We start from the raw sequence: 20021 nt of genomic DNA on the forward strand, positions 1-20021 counted from the left end.
CTACTTGACAACGTTGACGGCAGCTTGGAAGAGACTTGTGACGACGTCGATTGGGATGATCTGAAAAAGTAATTATCATACTGCCGACACGGGCCGACGCGTAACTCGCTTCAAACTGAGTTTTGTGAGCTGAAAAATAAACCAAAATGTAGATCTCGTGCCGCGGGCCGGGAAAAGATGGCAAAAAAGGCATTCTTGCCCGGTCCTCGGCACATTAACGAATAGCCATCCGGCCCGTAGTGGGCCACGGAGATAGAACTCGTCGAGATCTACATTTTGGTATATTTTTCAGCTCACAAAACTCAGTTTGAAGCGAGTTACGCGTCGGCCTGTGTCGGCCCATTTCGGCCCGGTTTGCAAGTATGGTAATCATAGAGCAATTTTCAAGATTTTCTACTTTTTTCGCGTCTGAAGGTTTGGGGAGACACGAGTCAAAAAAAAAGCAAAAAACTCCATGTTTGGAGGTATTTTTTGCTTGACCTTTTCTAGGCCAGCCCGCGGTTTTCTAGGCCATTCGCTGCAAGACCTGTGTTTGGTGTAGATTTACGGAAGCTTTTTTGGGATTTTTTCAGCAAAGTTCGGAAACAAATCAATAAATTTACGAATTCAGTTCAAAAGTAGCGATAAAGTACATGAATGCTGAAAAAATCGCAAAAAATTCTCCCGTAAATCTACACATGGCATAGAAAACCGCGGGCTGGCCTAGAAAAGGCCAAGCAAAAAATGCTTCCAAACCAGGAGTTTTTTGCCTTTTTTGCTACTTTCTGAATAGCAAAAAATAAGCAAAAAACTATTTTTTGCGACTCCAGAATAGGTCCATTAGTAAGGGAATCTTTCCTAATAATTTTTTAAAACCAGTTTTTTTCCAAATTTTTATAGAAAATGAAACTTTTTTGATGATTTTTCAAAATTTCTTTTAATTCTAAATCACACAGCACCCTGCACGAGGAATGCGCAACACTGAAAACCTGTTCCTGTGGAAATGAAGGCGCATTTGCCGTGCGTGTCTGCGTCTCTCATTTTTGCGTTATCTCTCGCCTAGTTTTCAAGAACGCCCACTCATTTTGATAATTTGAAAATTTTGTGACTTTTTTCGACTCAGGGACATATCAGAAACTTAGAATACATCAATATGAACAGAAAAACTCATTTTTGACAAAATGTTTTTTTCACCTTTTTTGACCGATTTCTCGAGTTTTGAAGAAAATATCTCATTTTTTCCATTAGATATCTTGATAATCAAGCTTGAAAGAAAGTTTTTCAACGGAAAATCTAAAATTTCACTTTAAAAAACTAGTTTTTGTCGGTTCGAAAAAGGTACCTTCAGGAAAACGAGCTGATCTCACTGAATACGCAATGGTCGGCGATAAATTTTATATATTTTCGTAGAGAAAGACATTCTCTACAATCTGATGGTGTGCAAATCTTGCGAAAATTGTCTAATTTTGAGTAAAACGATGCGAACCGGCGACGTTTTCAGCTCTCAGTTGTAAAATTTCCGTATGATGCAAACGCGCACCACGGCTAACTTCACTGAAAATGGTTTACGCATTCCTCGTGCAGGGTACTGTGAATCATAGTAAAAAATTTGACTTTTTCGCAAAAAAAAAGCAAGCGATTTTCATGGTTGTAAGCCATGATGACCGAGTTGACGGATTCTAGTCGCTTCTTCGCTTCTTCTCATACATATTTCGGTAAGATCACTAACTCACGCGACGCGACCGCAGCGCGTATCCAAAATGCTCCAATCTATCTCTCTGTCTGTATGTTTCGTTTCCGGATGTCCCTGATTTCTGCTCATTTTCAGCCAATTCCAGCTCAACTTCAGCCAAATTTTTCACTCTATCTGTCTGTGTGTGTGTGTCTGTACACAGGGTCTAGGGGTGAGTAGTGGAATCGTATGCGCTCCACTAGACATTGGCGGTAAATTCAAATTTTAATTTTTTCAATTCGCTGTTTCACTGTGGCACTTTGATACGCAGCTTAATCGGTCACTTTTTGAGCCGATTTATGTCTGTTTTTCCGCATTTTTGGCTAGTTTTTCGACTGCCTCGTATATTTTCAAGATCAATTCTATTAAATAAAGAAATAAAGTATTAAAATAAAAAATTATTTTGAATTTCGCGCTAAAATTTTAGCTAATTTCAGCGGAGCGCGTTTATTTTCACTACTCATCCTGAGACCCTGTGTCTGTACACATACCTTTCCCTTCGCACATCTAATAATCTCATCGATTTTCCTCAGAAACTTCTGTCTATCCTCCTCTTTCGTCAACGTCTTCTCAGTAAAGTCTCGGATTCCGAACAGAAATTTCTCCACTGGTATTCCTGGAGATTCTTCGACTGGAATCTCGCTTTCAGCTATCTGATGAGTTGAACGCCGAGCAGAAGACGTCGTCGGGACATCTGGATTCTCTGAAGGCGTTCCTATGATATCATAGGTGTCAGAATCATTATCGATTGGTTCCTCCTTTTTGAATATTTGATAACTTTGAATAATCAATTCTTCGGAAACTTGAATCTTCGCGAATTTTCGGCATCTGAAAATGGGAATTTTTTTTAAATTTTTCAGAAATTCGTCTCTGCAACTTACATATTCAAAAATTGATCACTTATCGGAATTTGTAGAGCATAGAGGATGGCAAGTCTCTCGGAATTCGTCATGTCGACATGTTTCAGGAATGGAAGCAGCTGTTGCTCGAAGCTGAAAATCAGAAGACGTCGGGATTCTGAATCTGCTTGAAAATTTTGAAAATGAAGTGAAAAATAGCAGAAAATTCAGTTTTTTGATTAAAAATTGATGAAATCGGTTGAAATTCAGGCCGGGATCACATTTTCTGCGTCAGTGAATTTGAAGACGTGGGGATTCTGAATCGGTTTTCAGATTTCGAAAAATGCAAAAGGAAACTAAGTTTTCAGAGAGAAAAGTAGGAAACTCGGTTTTTTTTTCAGCCAAAACGTGATGCAAGCGGCTGAAATTATCATTTTCAGCTCCAAAACCACATTTGTGAAGTTGAAGACGTAGGGATTCTGAATCCGTGTATTTTTCAGTGAGAACGGTCAGAAATTCCGGTATTCTCAGCTAAAATTGACTGATACCGCGGAAATTTAATTTTTTGATCATTTTCAGCTCAAAAATTCAATTTTTGTCCGGAAGGTTGAAGACGTCAGGCTTCAGAATCTGTTTGAAAATTTGGAAATTTGTGAAAATAAATTGTGTTTTCAGTGAAAAAAAGTAGAAAATTCGGCTGAAAATTGCTGAAATTCATGCAAAAATTGATTTTTCGACTATTTTCTGCTTCGAAATCACGTTTTTTTGAGTCTGGATGTTGATTCAGAATTTTCACGTCTTCAATATTCCAGACGCAAAAAAACGTGATTTTGGAGCTGAAAATAGTCGAAAAATCAATTTTTGCATGAATTTCAGCAATTTTCAGCCGATTTTTAATCAAAAAAACTTGAATTTTCTACTTTTTTCCACTGAAAATACAATTTATTTTCAAAAATTTCCAAATTTTCAAACAGATTCTGAAACCCGACGTCTTCAACCTTCCGGACAAAAAAATTGAATTTTTGTGCTGAAAATGATCGAAAAATTAAATTTCAGTCAATTTTAGCTGAAAATACCGAAATTTCTGACCGTTCTCACTGAAAAATACACGGATTCAGAATCTCTACGTCTTCAAATTCACAGACGCAGAAAATGTGATCCCGGCCTGAATTTCAACCGATTTCATCAATTTTTGGCTAAAAAACTGAATTTTCTACTTTTTTTCTCTAAAATCCGATTTTTTCACATTTTTAAAAATCTCCAAAACGGATTCAGAATTCTCACGTCCTCAGCAGTTACTCACTGATTTCGTATCTCCTCCCAATCCTTGTCCACACTGAATTTCTCATTAAAATCCTTTCGAAACTCGAAACTCGCCACATCAACCAGCCCGGGTACCAATTCGCCCCGCCCATTTTTACTTTTATCGAGTATATATTTCCAGATGATCACAGGCGACGGCCACCAATTTCTTTTCTCATCATCCGTTTTCTCACTATATGATTGAAGAATTCCGTCTTCCGTGATGATCGTGTTGTAGTGCGTGTCGATTCTGTGAAAAATGATCAAAATCGATAATTTTCTGGCTGAAAAACAGCGATTTTCAGTTCAAAATGATCTGAAAATGATCAAAAATGAAGATTTTCGGCGATTCCAATATCAAAAATGCGGAAAATCTCAATTTTAGGCGTAAAAAACGGGTTTTTCGCAGTTTTTCAGTGCTAAAACACTCAAAAATGACATATTCAGGTCGAAAATGCCCAAAAAATCTCATTTTTTCCGCATTTATCCACTAACTTTTCTATAAAATTCTGTTCGACGGGTAGTTCCAGCGACCAATATGTTTCTATTTTTGAGTGCATGTCGAAGTGATTGAGATGGAGATTCGGAGCCAAATTCGTGTCGAAGCTGGAAATTTTAAACGAAAATGTGGTGTCAAAATTAAGAAAATTGTAGATTTTTAGCTAGAAAACGTGGTATTTTTCATTTTTTTTCAAAACTTTTACTTGCAAAATCATCAGAAGTCTGTCTGTCCGATTGTCGGTCTGTCTGTGTGTCCGGATGTCTATCAGTGTGCATTTTCAACACTTTTAACTGGTTTTGTTGATCAAAATCTCATTTTTTGACTGAAAAACTAGATTTTTCGGTTTCAAAAATCATTAGAAAAACGGAAAATTATTTTCCAATGTCTGTCTGTAAGCATGTAGCTCCGGGTGTCCATACTGAAAAAGACTGGAATATTCGAGAAAAGGTTTCTACAAACAAGACATTATCCCTTTTTGTCTGTAGGTGTGTCTGTTTTTCCGGATGTCTGTCTGTTTGTCCGGATGTCTGTCCGTGTATCTGTACGTCCGGATGCCTGTCTGTTTGTCCGGATGTCTGTCCGTGAATCTGTCCGTCCAGATGTATGCCTGTTTTTCCGGATGTCTGTCTGTTTGTCCGGATGTCTGTCCGTGAATCTGTCCTTCCAGATGTATGCCTGTTTGTCCGGATGTCTGTCCGTGTGTCTGTACGTCCAGATGCCTGTCTGTTTGTCCGGATGTCTGTCCGTGAATCTGTCCGTCCAGATGTATGCCTGTTTGTCCGGATGTCTGTCCGTGTATCTGTACGTCCGGATGCCTGTCTGTTTGTCCGGATGTCTGTCCGTGAATCTGTCCGTCCAGATGTATGCCTGTTTTTCCGGATGTCTGTCTGTTTGTCCGGATGTCTGTCCGTGAATCTGTCCTTCCAGATGTATGCCTGTTTGTCCGGATGTCTGTCCGTGTGTCTGTACGTCCAGATGCCTGTATGTTTGTCCGGATGTCTGTCCGTGAATCTGTCCTTCCAGATGTATGCCTGTTTGTCCGGATGTCTGTCCGTGTGTCTGTACGTCCAGATGCCTGTCTGTTTGTCCGGATGTCTGTCCGTGAATCTGTCCTTCCAGATGTATGCCTGTTTGTCCGGATGTCTGTCCGTGTGTCTGTACGTCCAGATGCCTGTATGTTTGTCCGGATGTCTGTCCGTGAATCTGTCCGTCCAGATGTATGCCTGTTTGTCCGGATGTCTGTCCGTGTATCTGTACGTCCGGATGCCTGTATGTTTGTCCGGATGTCTGTCCGTGAATCTGTCCGTCCAGATGTCTGTCTGTTTGTCCGGATGTCTGTCCGTGTGTCTGTACGTCCGGATTTCTCGGAAACATCCGATTTTTTTCGGCGTTTTTTTTTCTTCAAAAATCCCAATTTCCAGCTATTCGCTTACAATTTCTCATACGAATCTCCCAACCGTCTTTGCTTCCCTCCAATACGTCGGAACTCTTCCCACGTCCATCGATCGACGTGATACTTCTGAATCTCCATAGTGACCGGATCGCGGGTCTTATCTTTCACAAAATTCCACATTTCCTTAATTTCCTCTTCAGAGAATCGTCCTATTACCTTTTTCGAAGGGTTACGAGGTTTCGGGAGCTCATCCACTTCACACTTAACGCCTTCATAGACGTCATCCATAGAATCGTCCACGTAATTTATGGGTTTTTTGGTGCTCCGCGCTCTTCGCTCATCCATAGTATCATCCATGAAGCTCACGGTGCTCTGGGCTCTTTTCGAGTCATATCTGGAGGCCATGGTATCCATAGATGGATCATCCATAGAATCATCCAAATAACTTATGGTTTTTTTGGTGCTCCGGGCTCTTTTTGAGTCGTTACTCATGGTACTTCGCACTATCGGATTGTCCATTGAATCATCTATAGAATCATCCAGGAAACTCAAGGATTTCTTGGTGCTCTGGGCTCTTTTAGAGTCATTTTTGGAGGCCGTGTTACTTATAGCTGGCGGAGTTCTCATGGTACTCATTGCACGTCTTGCTGGTGACTCGTATGGATCATCCAGTGACTCGTCCATAGAGTCATCCAAGTACCTTATCGGTTTCTTGGTGCTCCTGGCTCTTTTGGTACCCATAGTGGGAGTAGTCCCCATTAAGTCATCCATAGAATCCTCCATAAAGTTCACGGATTTCTTGCCTCTTTTTGAGGCATTCAAGGTACCCATGGTACTAATGGTACCTCTGTGCGATAGCTCATCCATAGAGTCGTCCATAGAATCATCCCTATATCTAATGGGTTTCTTGGTGCTTCGAGCTCTTTTTGAGACATTTATGGTACTCATGGTACTTTCGACCGGCGGATCGTCCATAGTGCTCCGAGCTCTTTTCGTACCCATAGTCCCCATGGTCCCCTCATTCCCATAGTCCATATACAACTGCTCCATATCCATCGAATCCTGACTCAGCTCCTCCGCTTTCACATCCTCGACAATGACGCCTTCTAATGAATCATCTGATTCTTCTGGTGTCCTTTTTATCGAATACACTAAAATGAAGCCCTTCCGATCCATTGTCAAGTCGTACATTGTGTGCAGTCTGAAATTGCAAAAAAAAAAAAATTTTCCGCATTTTTTTTGTTAAAAATTTTCAGTTTTAATAATTATTTTCCAGTTTTTGATATTAAAACTATTCATTTCAGTAATTTAAGCCGTAAAACGTTCCTAAATTGGCTAAAAACTACCGTCTGGCGCACATTTGACGCGTTTTTGAGTAAAGGTTTTCATTAAAAATGGACTAATTCTGCAAAACTATCATTGTCTGGCGCACCTTTGACGCATTTTTCAACTTCAACTTTATCAAAAACCCTGATTTTTACTCAGGCTGTTTTTGGCAAATTTATTCGAAATTATGACTGTCTGTCGCGCCTCTGACGCGTTTTTTTTTACTTATTTTGGATTTTCAGCCGTTTTTTGGCAAAACTTTGACTGTCTGGCGCACCTTGGACGCGTTTATAACATCACTTACTCCCTACTCAATTTCATCAATTTTCAGTCAATTTTCATCAAAACTATAACTAACTGGCGCGCCTTGGACGCTTTTATCAACTATCAATTCATTCAAAACGCTCATTTTCGGCCGTTTTTTGACGATTTTCTGAAAACTCACAACTGTCTGGCGCACCTTTGACGCGTTTTCACCTAAATTCCAACACTATTTGAGAAATGATGACTGTTTTTGGCGATTTTCAACATAAATTTGGTTGTCTGGCGCGCGTTTGACGTGTTTTTAATAAACTTTTTACATCAACAAAAGCAGCCGTTTTTGAGCGATTTTCAGCGTAAATTCAATTATCTGGCGCACCGTTGACGCGTTTTCACCTATTTAGTTTCCAACAAAATTTAAGAAAAACGAGGACTGTCTGGCGCACCTTGGACGCGTTTTTAATATTTACTCCATTCCTTCGCTTTTTTTTGCGATTTTCAACATAAATTTGGTTGTCTGGCGCGCCGTTTACGCTATTTTCTCTAGAAAAAACTATACCTACTTTGCTAAAAACGTCTTATCCACAACAATACTCAACGCCCAATACAATTCCATTTTCTTCTTCAAATCGAACGACGTCAAATGCAAATTTGGCGCCAATTTCAATCGATATCGATTGTGAATCTCTTGTGCGCTATTTCTCTTCAATTCCAGATTCGAAATGAATTCGATCCACGTCTCCGGAGTGACCGTATACTTCTCGGCTTCCAGTCCGTTTCTCGACGATTTTCGAATGATTACATCCAGATAATGCCACATTTGAAGCTCGAGTTGTGTCAAATCTGGGGGTTTTTCGACGCGTTTTTCGACGGAATTTATCGAATTTATCGATTTTTGTGCAGATTTTCGATAGGAATCGTTGTGATATGTCATTTGACTGGATGCTTTCGTGTACCACTGCTCTGGTTCCAAATCTCCCATATTCGTGTATTTCACCACGTACCAATTCGCGTCGCATTCCACTTTGTAGGGGATTTTTACTCTGGAAATTGGATTTTTTGTAATTTTTCAGCCAAAAATAGCTTCAGATTAGCTTTTTTGCGGTTTTAAACGATAAAATCAAGTTTTTCGGCGCTTTTCAGCTGAAAACCGGCATTTTTGAGTTTTTAGCTATAAATTCAATCTGGCGCGCTTTTGACGCTGTTTTTTGAAATTCGTCAACACAAAATTCTGCAAAACGGTTATTGTCTGGCGCACCTTGAACGCGTTTTCGTTCGGGATTTCCAATCTGAAAATTGGGGATTTCAGCATCAAAATTGTCAAATTTCACTGTTTTTTTTGTAATTTTTCAGCCAAAAATAGCTTCAGATTAGCTTTTTTGCGGTTTTCAACGATAAAGTCATGTTTTTCGGCGCTTTTCAGCTAAAAAAAAGTCTGAAAACCGGCATTTTTGAGTTTTTCGCCATAAGGTCAAAATTAAAGTGGAAATTTGCTTCAAAATCGGCACAAAAAAGGAACAAGTATGGAGAAAATTTATTTTTATTCATTTGTTGACTTTTCAAACCTCAAATTTTTCAAAATCCGATACCTAGTGAAAATTCAGTAAAAATCGACGTTTAGGACATAAAATAACGTTTTTTAATGAAAAAATAGCCAAAAGGCTGCTTGGATTCAGGACACGCCCACTTTTTGCAAGTTTGCGGCACGGTTTTCAAATAAACTGCGGATATAGATCATTTTCAGCTTTTTTTGTGAAAAATAGTGTCTGAAATTAGTCAAACATTGAAGAAAATGTAGAAATTGAGTTTTCAGAAGAAAAGATCCAAAATCGTGCTGAAAATTGAAATTTTCGACGAAAAATGAGCGGTAAATTCGGATTTTTAAATGTTTTTTTCAGCGAAAAACACTTTTTTATTCAAAAAAATTCAGTAAAAATCGACGTTTGAGACATAAAATCACGTTTTTCAATGAAAAATGAGCCAAGAGGCTGCTTGGATTCAGGACACGCCCACTTTTTGCAAGTTTGCCGCACGGTTTTCAAATAAACTGCGGATATAGATCATTTTCAGCTTTTTTTGTGAAAAATAGTGTCTGAAATCAGTCAAACATTGAAGAAAATGTAGAAATTGACTTTCAGAAAAAAAAGAGCCAAAATCATTCTGAAAATTGAAATTTTCGACGAAAAACGAGCTAAATCCGGATTTTCAATGTTTTTTTCAGCGAAAAAACACTTTTTTATTCAAAAAATTCAGTAAAAATCGACGTTTGAGACATAAAATCACGTTTTTCAATGAAAAATGAGCCAAGAGGCTGCTTGGATTCAGGACACGCCCACTTTTTGCAAGTTTGCCGCACGGTTTTCAAATAAACTGCGGATATAGATCATTTTCAGCTTTTTTTGTGAAAAATAGTGTCTGAAATCAGTCAAACATTGAAGAAAATGTAGAAATTGACTTTCAGAAAAAAAAGAGCCAAAATCATTCTGAAAATTGAAATTTTCGACGAAAAACGAGCTAAATCCGGATTTTAAATGTTTTTTTCAGCGAAAAACACTTTTATATTCAAAAAAATTCAGTAAAAATCGACGTTTGAGACATAAAATCACGTTTTTTTATGAAAAATGAGCCAAAATCAATCCGAAACCTTCTTGGATTCAGGACACGCCCACTTTTTGCAAGTTTGCCGCACGATTGTCAAATAAACTGCGGATATAACATTAATACATGAATATACTCATCATTTTCAGCGTTTTTAGTGAAAAATAGTGTCTGAAATTCGTCAAACATTGAAGAAAATGTAGAAATTGAGTTTTAAGAAGAAAAGATCCAAAATCGTGCTGAAAAAATTGAAATTTTCGACGAAAAATGAGCGGTAAATCCGGATTTTTTAATGTTCTTCAAGAATTTCAGAGCTACTTGCAGGAAATCGAAGAATCTCTGCAAAAAATAAAATTTTTATTCAAAAGATTGAAATAACTCGATGAAAATCAGTTCTGATTATAAAATGTGCGGATTTTTTATTTTCCAAACTAAAAATTTCAGTTTTTCATCGAAAATCTGACGAAAATTAGCAAAAATCGATCAGAAACCTTGATTTTGTCAAATTTCTTGTGAAAAAATCCATTTTTCCATCAATTTCCACCTGAAAATCCATTATAAAACCACTAACTTATTCAAGAATGATCGAGTAATCGGTGTACCCAACGCATAGAACAAATCCAACTTCTGATGGTCGCCGAATGGTGCAGTTTCGAGTAATGGGACTATCGATTGATCGAATCTGGAGAAAAAAAATCGATTTTTCAAACAAAAATTGCCAAAAAAATCGATTTTTAGGTCATTTTTCCAAATTTTTTTGGTTTTCCGGTCTAAAGCCTACGGAAATCACGTTTTTTAACGGTTTTATAGGTTTTTAGCAATTTTCGAATCTATTTTTCCGAAAATGGCTAAAAATTGAATTTTTGGTCATTTTTTAATATTAATAAAAGGTTTTTGGCCTAAAAATGACGAAAATCACGTTTTTAACGGTTTTTATGAAGTTTTTTGAGTGATTTTGGGTAAAAAATCGATTTTTGCAAAAATTGCTAAAAAATGGGATTTTTGGTCGTTTTTCGACATTTTTTCATGTTTCCCGGCTTAAAATAGATGAAGTTTGCGGTTTTTCTAAAAAAAAATTGGCAATTTTTATCCCAAAATAGCCAAAATTTCCACTTCACCACACCTACTTTTGCTGATAATACTTGAAATTTTTGGGTGCTTTGTATAATTTTTTAAAATCGAGCCAAGTATTATTAGTATCCCGAAAAAGACACAATTTGCCGGTCGGCGATCGAATTCTGCTCGCCACGAATTGCCAAATCATCGCAACCTCATCGGACTCGTCGAGTTCTGAGTCAGAACTCGAAAATTGAGCGATTTTTGACGATGTAGACGGTTTTTGTGACTTCCCACGTGCTTGGGTACTCATTTTTTGACTGAAAATCAGTTATTTTAGTGAAAAAATCAGAAAAATCGGTGAAAAATGAGCGAAAATAGAAAAAAACGACGAAAAATAAAATACTAAACTGTCTACAGTAGTTTTCGTGGCGAGACCCGTGAGAAAAATATTTGATATGCGGCTATTGGTTACGGTAGATTTTCAGAAATATTTATTTTATTTTTTCGCGTTTTTATTGAAAAAAGGTTAAATGAGAAAAAAAATATTGAAAATTTGATAAAATAATCAATTCTTGTCAAATACAAACAAAAATAATGATTTTTCCTCGAAAAAAAAACTTTTTTTCAATGTTTTTTTTCAAATTTTTGAGGACTATCATTCAGAATTAGAAGAAATTCTAAAAATTCATCAAAAATAGTCACATTTTCGATAAGAAATTGAAAGAATTTCAAAAAAAGGTTTGGAAAAAAAGAGACATTTTTTGAAGCCGGGCCTAACCAAGTATGCATTTTTTGTGAGAAACGCCAGTCTAAACTTCGAGAAACTAGCGAAAATTCATATTACCAGAATGCTGAAGTCGTGAGGGTTCTGAATATGTCTTCAGTTTTTGCATACCTTCAAAATGAACCAAGTTACACGACTTTTTGTCTAGTGGAACAAAACGACCCAAAAAAAATTGAATCCGGAAACAAATTCAGAATCCTCCGAATTTCAGCTTTCCAGTCCTGTCAGCTGTATTTGCAAATTTTCATTTTCATGCGTCTCGCTTCAAACTCAATGATACGGACTGAAAAATATTCCAAAATATAGATCTCAGCAAGTTGTATGTTTCTGATTTACTTCGGAACATGCCAGTGACATAGAACTCGTCGAGCTCTTCATTTTAGCACATTTTTCTGCTCATATCATTCAGTTGGAATTGATATGAAAGCCAATCCGATTTCCAAACTACTCAGTCCAATTCAACCAATTTGGCTGCAAATTTTCCATTCTAGGCTAGATTTTCAGTTTTGTAGTGCGCGGAATTCCGAAAACAGTTTTTTGTTGCGCTATCCGCCTTCCCTCTTCCGCCCTTTCACGGTTTTTTCCAAAATTTTGAAAAAACGAAACTCAACACAAATATAACCATTTTTATGGGCTTTTTACAACAGAATAAGGCCGAACGCGTCTTCTAACAAGGGAAGTCTTTGGAGACGCCACTTTCAAACAACCTATGAATTTGATTATAGGTATTTTTGACCACGGGGAATCCATTTTTGCAGTCAAAACCTGCTAAATGTCAATGAGAGCCGAGTTATGAGCTCTCAAACTTTTCATATGGTTAAGCCTGTCCACATGGAATTCCAAATCAACAAGTAGTATACGCGAGATATTCTCATTTTTGTCACGTACGAGCACAGGTGAACCGCTGGGGAACACAAATGGAACCGCCGATTTGGAATTCCATGTGAACAGAGCTCATAACTCGGCTCACATTGACATTTAGCAAGTTTTGATTGCAGAAATTGATTCCCCGTGGTCGAAAATATTTATAACCAGATTTATAGGTGGTTTGAAAGTGGTGCCTCCAAAGACTTCCCTTGTAAGAAATGACATTTAATTCCCTCTTCCGCCTTCCGCCATTTCAAAAACCAAATTCCGCTCAACTCTGGATTTTTTTCAGCTTCTGCTCCTTCTCATACCTATCTTCATCAAATGGACAATCCCAACAACTATTCCAAACCAGTCCCTTGCCAACAATACAAGCTCCCATCCCCTCTCCACAATGACTCATCACTTGTCTTCTCCCCGTGTCGCCCCTCTCATTGTTTTCCAATTCAAAGTTCATCCAACTTCCAATCTGTTCCGTCCGATCTTTCAAAGTTCCCCCCGCCGTCCCCCTCTTTGATTGTAGACGTCACACAACAGCAACAACCCCCTCACTACACGAAAAATAAACCCTCCTCCTCATTGTCCTCCCCCGATTATTTGACCGTCCATCGGGAGTTTTTTGAGAGTACAATTTACCCCACGCGAATTTTGTCATCTTTTCTCATGCAATCTAACATAAATTTTAGTTTCCATTAAAATTGATAAAAAGTTTCTTCCAGTTTTATCATCAAAAAATAGAATTAGGTCAAAATGTGTCTGAATGATGACATTTTATTATTTTTTGTCTTTAGTGGTCAAGTCGCTAGAGAATTTAATGGAAATTCGTCACTTTTAAGGTGTTAACACCTAAGTACCTACATTGTCACCTAAGTGTCTAAGGAGCGAGAATAAGCTGAGTATAAAAGATGGAAATCAACATCTGATGTCTGATTTCTGACTTCTTTCCCATTTTTATTGTTGATTTTCAAGTAGAATAGATAACTAGATAGCTGAAATTATAGAGATTAAGAATCTGATATTAAATTCAATTTACGATTAAAAATTGGCCGAGATACCAATGTCCGCGATCAGATCGAGGAGAACAACGGGGCGCGTAGTTGATTGAAGCAGGCGCTCGGAAATTGAGGTAGAAAACGAGAAGCGGTTCGTAACTCGTGAGAAGTAATGTACATGGTTGGAAAGCTGGTGTCACGAGGATTCTGAATCTGTTTTCAGATTTCTCCTAGCATCAAAATGAACCGAGATACACCACTTTTTTCTCAGTTTCCGCGGTCAGAAGGGGGGGGGGGGGACAACGGGTCGAGCGGTCTATGAGGTATGCGACACTAAAAACGATGTATCTCGGTTCATTTTGAAGTTAGAGAAATGTTGAAAATAGATTCTGAGTTCTCATGACTTTAGCTATCTGGTGACATTTGTTTCCTGTCAAACATGTTTTGTATAAAAAACTCCCAATAATGAATCTAAGCGTATCAAACATTGAATCGGATGACAACGTAATTTGAACGGAATTTTTTGAAAATTGTTGTCTTGACGTTTTTGGATAAGCTGAACCTAAAAATCATGGTCTTGACAAATGATTAATAAGTTTTTAAAATTAATAATTCATGACGCACGTATCTCGCTTCAAACTGATGTATGTATATGTAAAAGCTGAAAAGCTCAACGAGTTCTATAGCTGAGACCTACTACGGCGGGGAGGGTGCCGAAAAACAGGAAAATGGGCAGAAATGTCAAACTAGTCCGGCCCATGTTATATCAGAGACATAGAACTCGCTGAGATCTACATTTTGGTATATTTTTCAGCTCATAAAACTCATTTTGAAGCGAATTAACCGGTTGACAAGTATGATTGAACACAAAATTTAGTGATCTTCTAACAAGAAAACCAATGAATTTTATTACCCATTCGCCGGTGGCTGACCACTCACTCAAAGTTCGGTCCGGGGACGCGGAGTGCGTCTCGACGCGACTACCGTAGTATAAAACTTTTTAATGACTAAAGTACGGCCAAGAGCCGCCGTAAGTCGAAATCCCGCTACGAGACCCACTCCGCGTCCCCGGGCCAAATTTTGAGCGAGTGGTCAGCCACCGGCGAATGGGTATTAATCATACTTGTCGACCGGGCCGGCTCATAACTCGCGTCAAAATGAATATTATGAGCTGAAAATTATACAAAATGTAGATCTCGACGAGTTCTATGTCCGTGACCTACTACGGGCCGGATGTCTATTCGTTAATATGCCGCGGGCCGGGCTAGAAAGCCTCTTTTGGCCATTTTCGCGTTTTTTGGCACTTTTTCCCGGCATCCGGCCCGTAGTAGGTCACAGGCATAGAACTCGTCGAGATCTACATTTTGTATAATTTTCAGCTCATAATATTCATTTTGACGCGAGTTATGAGCCGGCCCGTGTCGGCCCGTTTCGGCCCGGTTGACAAGTATGGTATTAATAAGATAGTGCATTACACATCCAAAATAGCAACAATTTCTGATCTTCTGTAACTTTCGAAAATCGGTGGCAACTCCTCCTCCACTTATTTGTATTAAAGTTTAAAAAAAGAAGGAGTACATAACATTTATACAATACATACTCTCACTTTCTCTCTCATTTTCTCAAAGTGCGTAAAACAGAGAAATAGAGAAACACAGAAAATAAGAGAGAGAGATAGTACTGACGTCTGGCCCGATTGTCTCGAAGTTGGGTGAACCGGTCCGCTTTGTTTGTATCGCTGTCTGTGTCTCTCTTTACCCGTATGATCTCTTTCATTCTCTCGCTCTCTCACCGTCATTTTTGGGGTTTCTGTGTTCTTTTATGTATGTTCTATTCATATTGAAATTTTTATTCCTTATTTGTTTGTTGGTATTTTTTTGTTGAATGGGGTGAAAATATGGTAACCTATTTTTGCTTGTGCTGTACCAAGGTTGTTTCTGTGTGGGTTTTTAAAAGCAATTTGTGGTCGGTGGCCTTTCTATAAAGTTGAACTAGGTGTATAGAGTAGAAAACATTATTTTATTGATAGTTATATTTTTGCAATTGCAAATAAATTAATTGATTCACATTAGTTTGACATTAAAACCGTTTTTGATGACAAGTTTCGAACATTTCAACTAAAAATTCAGAAATTGGTCCTTTTTTCAAAGGAGGTTGTATAATCTAGGTAAGTTTTTAATAAGTGTGGATTAATCGGGACATTCCTTTGATGATTAAAAAAATTCCTGAAAATGTTCCCTAGACGAGGTTTTGATTATAATTCAGAATTGATTTAAATGCTGCAAATTAACTCCACATTTTTGATGACAAGTTTCGAAAATTTCAACTAAAATTCAGAAATTGTACTAGCTTTGCTTTTACAAGTAGACCATTCTCTCATACTTTAAAGTAGGAAATCAGCAAGTTGCGCAAAATCCATAAAATTTCTAGTCGCATTAAAAAAACTTTTGTTTTTTTTTGAACGCTCAGATTAGTTATATTATCAATCCACAAAACCGAGGGTGTTTTGACATTGTCCGGATGGGTCTCGTAGTTGAAAATGATGAAAACCCGTGTTTTACTAAATACAGTCTCAAATATTTCTCTACTTTTTTTCATACTTGCAAACCGGGCCGAAACGGGCCGACACGGGCCGGGGCGTAACTTGCTTCAAACTCAATATTATGAGCTCAAAAATATACCAAAATGTAGATCTCAGCGAGTTCCATGTCCGTGGCCCACTACGGGCCGGATGGCTATTCGTTATTGTGCCGCGGGCCGGGAAAAAGTGCCAAAAAACGCGAAAATGGCCAAAAAAGCCATTCTAGCCCGGCCCGCGGCACATTACCGAATAGCCATCCGGCCCGCAGTGGGTCACGGAGATGAAACTCGTCGAGATCTACATTTTGGTATATTTTAGAGCTCATAATATTGAGTTTGAAGCGAGTTACGCCCCGGCCCGTGTCGGCCCGTTTCGGCCCGGTTTGCAAGTATGCTTTTTTTCACCCATTTCAACTACGAGATCCATCCGAACAAATTCTATGCGCCTTCAACACCCCCGGCAAAGGGTTCGTGAACCGATAATAGTATTCCCTAGAAGAAAAACATACTTCTATGAACAATCCCGAGAAAACCACGTGGAAGAATTTTTGTGTAGTTCCCGTGGTCTACTATTGATTTCTTTCTCAAATTACAGTAAGATCTGGGAAAAGTGCCAAAAAACGCAAAAATTATCAAGAAGCCAGGCCCGCGGCACATTAACAAATATCCATCCGGTCCGTTGACTGAAAACCGGGAATTTTGACTGAAAATTTGTGTGTTTCCCACCGAAAATCGACATTTTGGTCTGAAAATTGAAGTTTTTTGACTGAAAATTGGTGTCACGGACATAGATCTCGCCGAGATCTACATTTTGGTATATTTTTCAGCTATAAGACTCTGTTTGAAGCGAGCTACGCGGTGTCGGCACATTCTCGATTTTTCAGCTTTTACCTTTTCCATGAACTTTCCCCCTTCTCTCAGTAACGTCTATTCAACATATTTCCAACATCATCACCATCATAATGTCCCTTCTCCTCTCCCCTTCGTCTTTTTCTTTTGAGCAAACATTCAAAAAAAAAGAAAGAAAAAGATGGGCACAGGAAAAATGAAATCCAATAAAAATTGTTCCAATATATTGAGAGAAGAGCATTTTCCCATCTCTCAATCAACCAAAGCGATTTTGTTTTTTTCATTTCCTCTTCCCCCCTTTCCCTTCTAAAACAATATCATCTTTGCTATGCGCTCTTCTCCCGTTTCTAGAAGCTTCTTCCTCTATTTCTCCCGGTTTAGACGACGGGCGGTTTGGTTTTCATTTTGAAATAGGATTTCTGGTTATGCTGGATTTGAATTTTCCGTCATTTCTTCTGTATGGTTGTGTTAAAACTCTTCTAGAATTAGAAGCTGCTGGAAAGCCAAAGCCGCCTTCAACACTTTTTCAAGTTGTGAAGAATTATCAAATAGATATGATGCATGTCTAGGTTCATTCTGCAGCTAATCAAAATTTGAAGACAAATTCAGAATCCACGTGACTCAAGCTTTCTAGCAATATTTTTTTGTAGCCCCCCTTGTTCCCCTCCCTCTGACCGCGGACATTGACAAAATTGTTCGTATCTACCGTAATCTTGATGCTAGGGAAATTCTGAAAACAGATTCAGAATCCCCGCGACTTCAGCTTTCCAACAATATGCAAACCTTTATCTGAAATATTAGCGCTTCTTGTCTAGACACCCGTTTAAATACCCTCGACCAGTCAACAACCCGCCTACTTATCCCCCTCCCTCCGATCGTGGATATTGACAAAATCGTTCATATCTCAGCTCAATTATATGCTAGGGAAAATCTAGAAGAAGATTCAGAATTCTCATAACTTCAGCTTTTTAGCCGTGTGTACATATACAGTATTTAGAAAGAGTTGCCGAAATTGTTATCATGCTTTACAACTTGTCACTAGTAACACGAATAGCTTGTCTCACAGAACTTCGGTACATAAGTTGAGCGTTTACCGTAAAAACTGTAATATAGGCGCATGCGCCTCTATTTTTCAACCTCCCTCTGAAAGTGCGCCTCTATTACAGGGGCACCTCTAATAGAGGGTGCGCCTCTATTTTTCAACCTGCTCGTCTGGCTATTTTTTAAACTTTTAAGTCATCAAATTTTCAACAAAACTAACATTTTCTCTGACAAAATTACACGAAATCCCCAAAATTTGCAGTATTTTGAACGAAAATGGGGTTTTATTCTGTTTTTTTTCACGAACTTTGAAAAAGAATTGTTGAAAACTAGTAAAAATATTTCAAACGTATTGAGGGTGCGCCTCTATTACAGGGTGCGCCACTATTATTCAAACCGCCTTTTAGGGTGCGCCTCTAGTAGAGGGGCGCCTCTAATAAAGGGGCGCTTCTATTACAGTTTTTACGGTAATTCAAGAATTTCGCATGATTTATTTGGTCTGAAACTCTCAACTTTATACTTTTCTCTACCTTAATAGCCATGAAACTTGAATTTTGGTCAGAAAATAGTTTTTTTTGATACAGGAAAACCAATTCTGAAATAGCTGAAAATCACGTTTTTCTGAAATCGGTTTCTCTGTATCAAAAAAAGTTTTTTTTAATTCACGTTTCTGGCTCATAAGATGGAGAATTTAATTTTCCACACAATCATGATGAATGGGACCTTTTTTCATCAATTGCGACGTCTCAAAACCTGAAAATACTGCATTTTCAGTGCAAAAAGACAGTGTAAATTATAATGTTGATCGTTTTAAACCAAATGAATCATCTGAATGTCCTGTATTAAGTTTTGCCGATAATTCGGAAAAAATAACCAACAAATTCCATTTCAACAATCAGATTTAACCAAATGTTGTGTTATGGCTTACTAAGAATCAACATTGTCTTACAGTACCGCTCAAAAGTATATTAAGTTTTGCCTTTTTCAGTTGAAAAGGTCCAACTTTGAGACTGTGTCATGGTAAAACTGATTGTCCCATCAAGTAGATTTTTAATCGATCGTACAGATCAAAAGTACAGCTTCATTTTTGTAATTGACAACTTTTTTGTATGGACACTCCCTAGAGAGTTATAGCGCTCTGAAGTCTCTAACTCTCTTCACTTCTCGCAGACACATCTTGTGGCCTGCTGGTTCGGCGCGATGTATCTTCCTAGGGAATGTCCGTACAAAAAAGTTGTCGACTACAACAATGGAGCTCTACTTTTGATTTGTATGATCCATTAAAAATCTACTTGATGGTGCAATCAGTTTTACCATGACACAATCTCAAAGTTGGACCTTTTCAACTGAATAAAACCAAAACATGTACATCAAATTTTTCGCTTTACACCACGGTAGCTTTTACAAAAATAGCACCAACACACACATGAATCATCTAACTAACTGTAAAAAGAGCACACTGGAGCATTTCCATTCCCCCCCCCCTTATCACACTCTTTTTCTTCCAGAGAGTTATTCTTTTCCCCCCATTTTCTTTTCACTTTCAATGCTCCCTTATCACACAGTTTTGTCTCTTCGAAGAGACGCATTTTGTGCTGGTGTGACGTGTTATATTAGGTCATCATACGTATAACTATATTTCACTCATTTTTTTGAATCGACTTCTTTTTTTCTTTTTTTGTGGAATGATAGTGTGACTGTATTGTCAAAACAAAAAAGTTCAAAAAAAAAGTCGAGACTTTTTTATTTCGACAATAGTTTTGGCTCAAAATGGAAAAAAAATTCCATTTCTTGTTCTGTAGAGCGCGTTTACATACTCCTCACCAATCATAGTAAAAGTTTAGCAGCACAACACACACTTTTATTTATTTCATAATTACGCAATTAATTCCACAAATTTTGATAATGACACACACT

The 20021-nt window shown here is 38.0% G+C and overlaps 2 protein-coding genes across 2 annotated transcripts; both read right to left on the reverse strand.

Annotated features, from left to right (window-relative positions):
* Nucleotides 1-2663, reverse strand: GCK72_004245 (uncharacterized protein; the record flags this gene model as incomplete). Its single annotated transcript, XM_053724561.1, has 3 exons — nt 1-60; nt 2203-2539; nt 2593-2663. The coding sequence occupies 3 exons, from the start codon at nt 2661-2663 to the stop codon at nt 1-3; spliced, it is 468 nt and encodes a 155-aa protein (XP_053588755.1).
* A 1186-nt stretch (nt 2664-3849) lies between these two features.
* On the reverse strand, nt 3850-11301 carry GCK72_004246 (uncharacterized protein; the record flags this gene model as incomplete). Its single annotated transcript, XM_053724562.1, has 6 exons — nt 3850-4102; nt 4348-4458; nt 5788-6948; nt 7898-8377; nt 10504-10614; nt 11060-11301. 6 exons carry the CDS (start codon nt 11299-11301, stop codon nt 3850-3852), a joined length of 2358 nt encoding a protein of 785 aa, XP_053588756.1.
* Between the last annotated feature and the right edge of the window lie 8720 nt (nt 11302-20021).

Source organism: Caenorhabditis remanei, chromosome II (assembly GCF_010183535.1).
Source record: "Caenorhabditis remanei strain PX506 chromosome II, whole genome shotgun sequence".
Classification (NCBI taxonomy): Eukaryota; Metazoa; Nematoda; class Chromadorea; order Rhabditida; family Rhabditidae; genus Caenorhabditis; species Caenorhabditis remanei.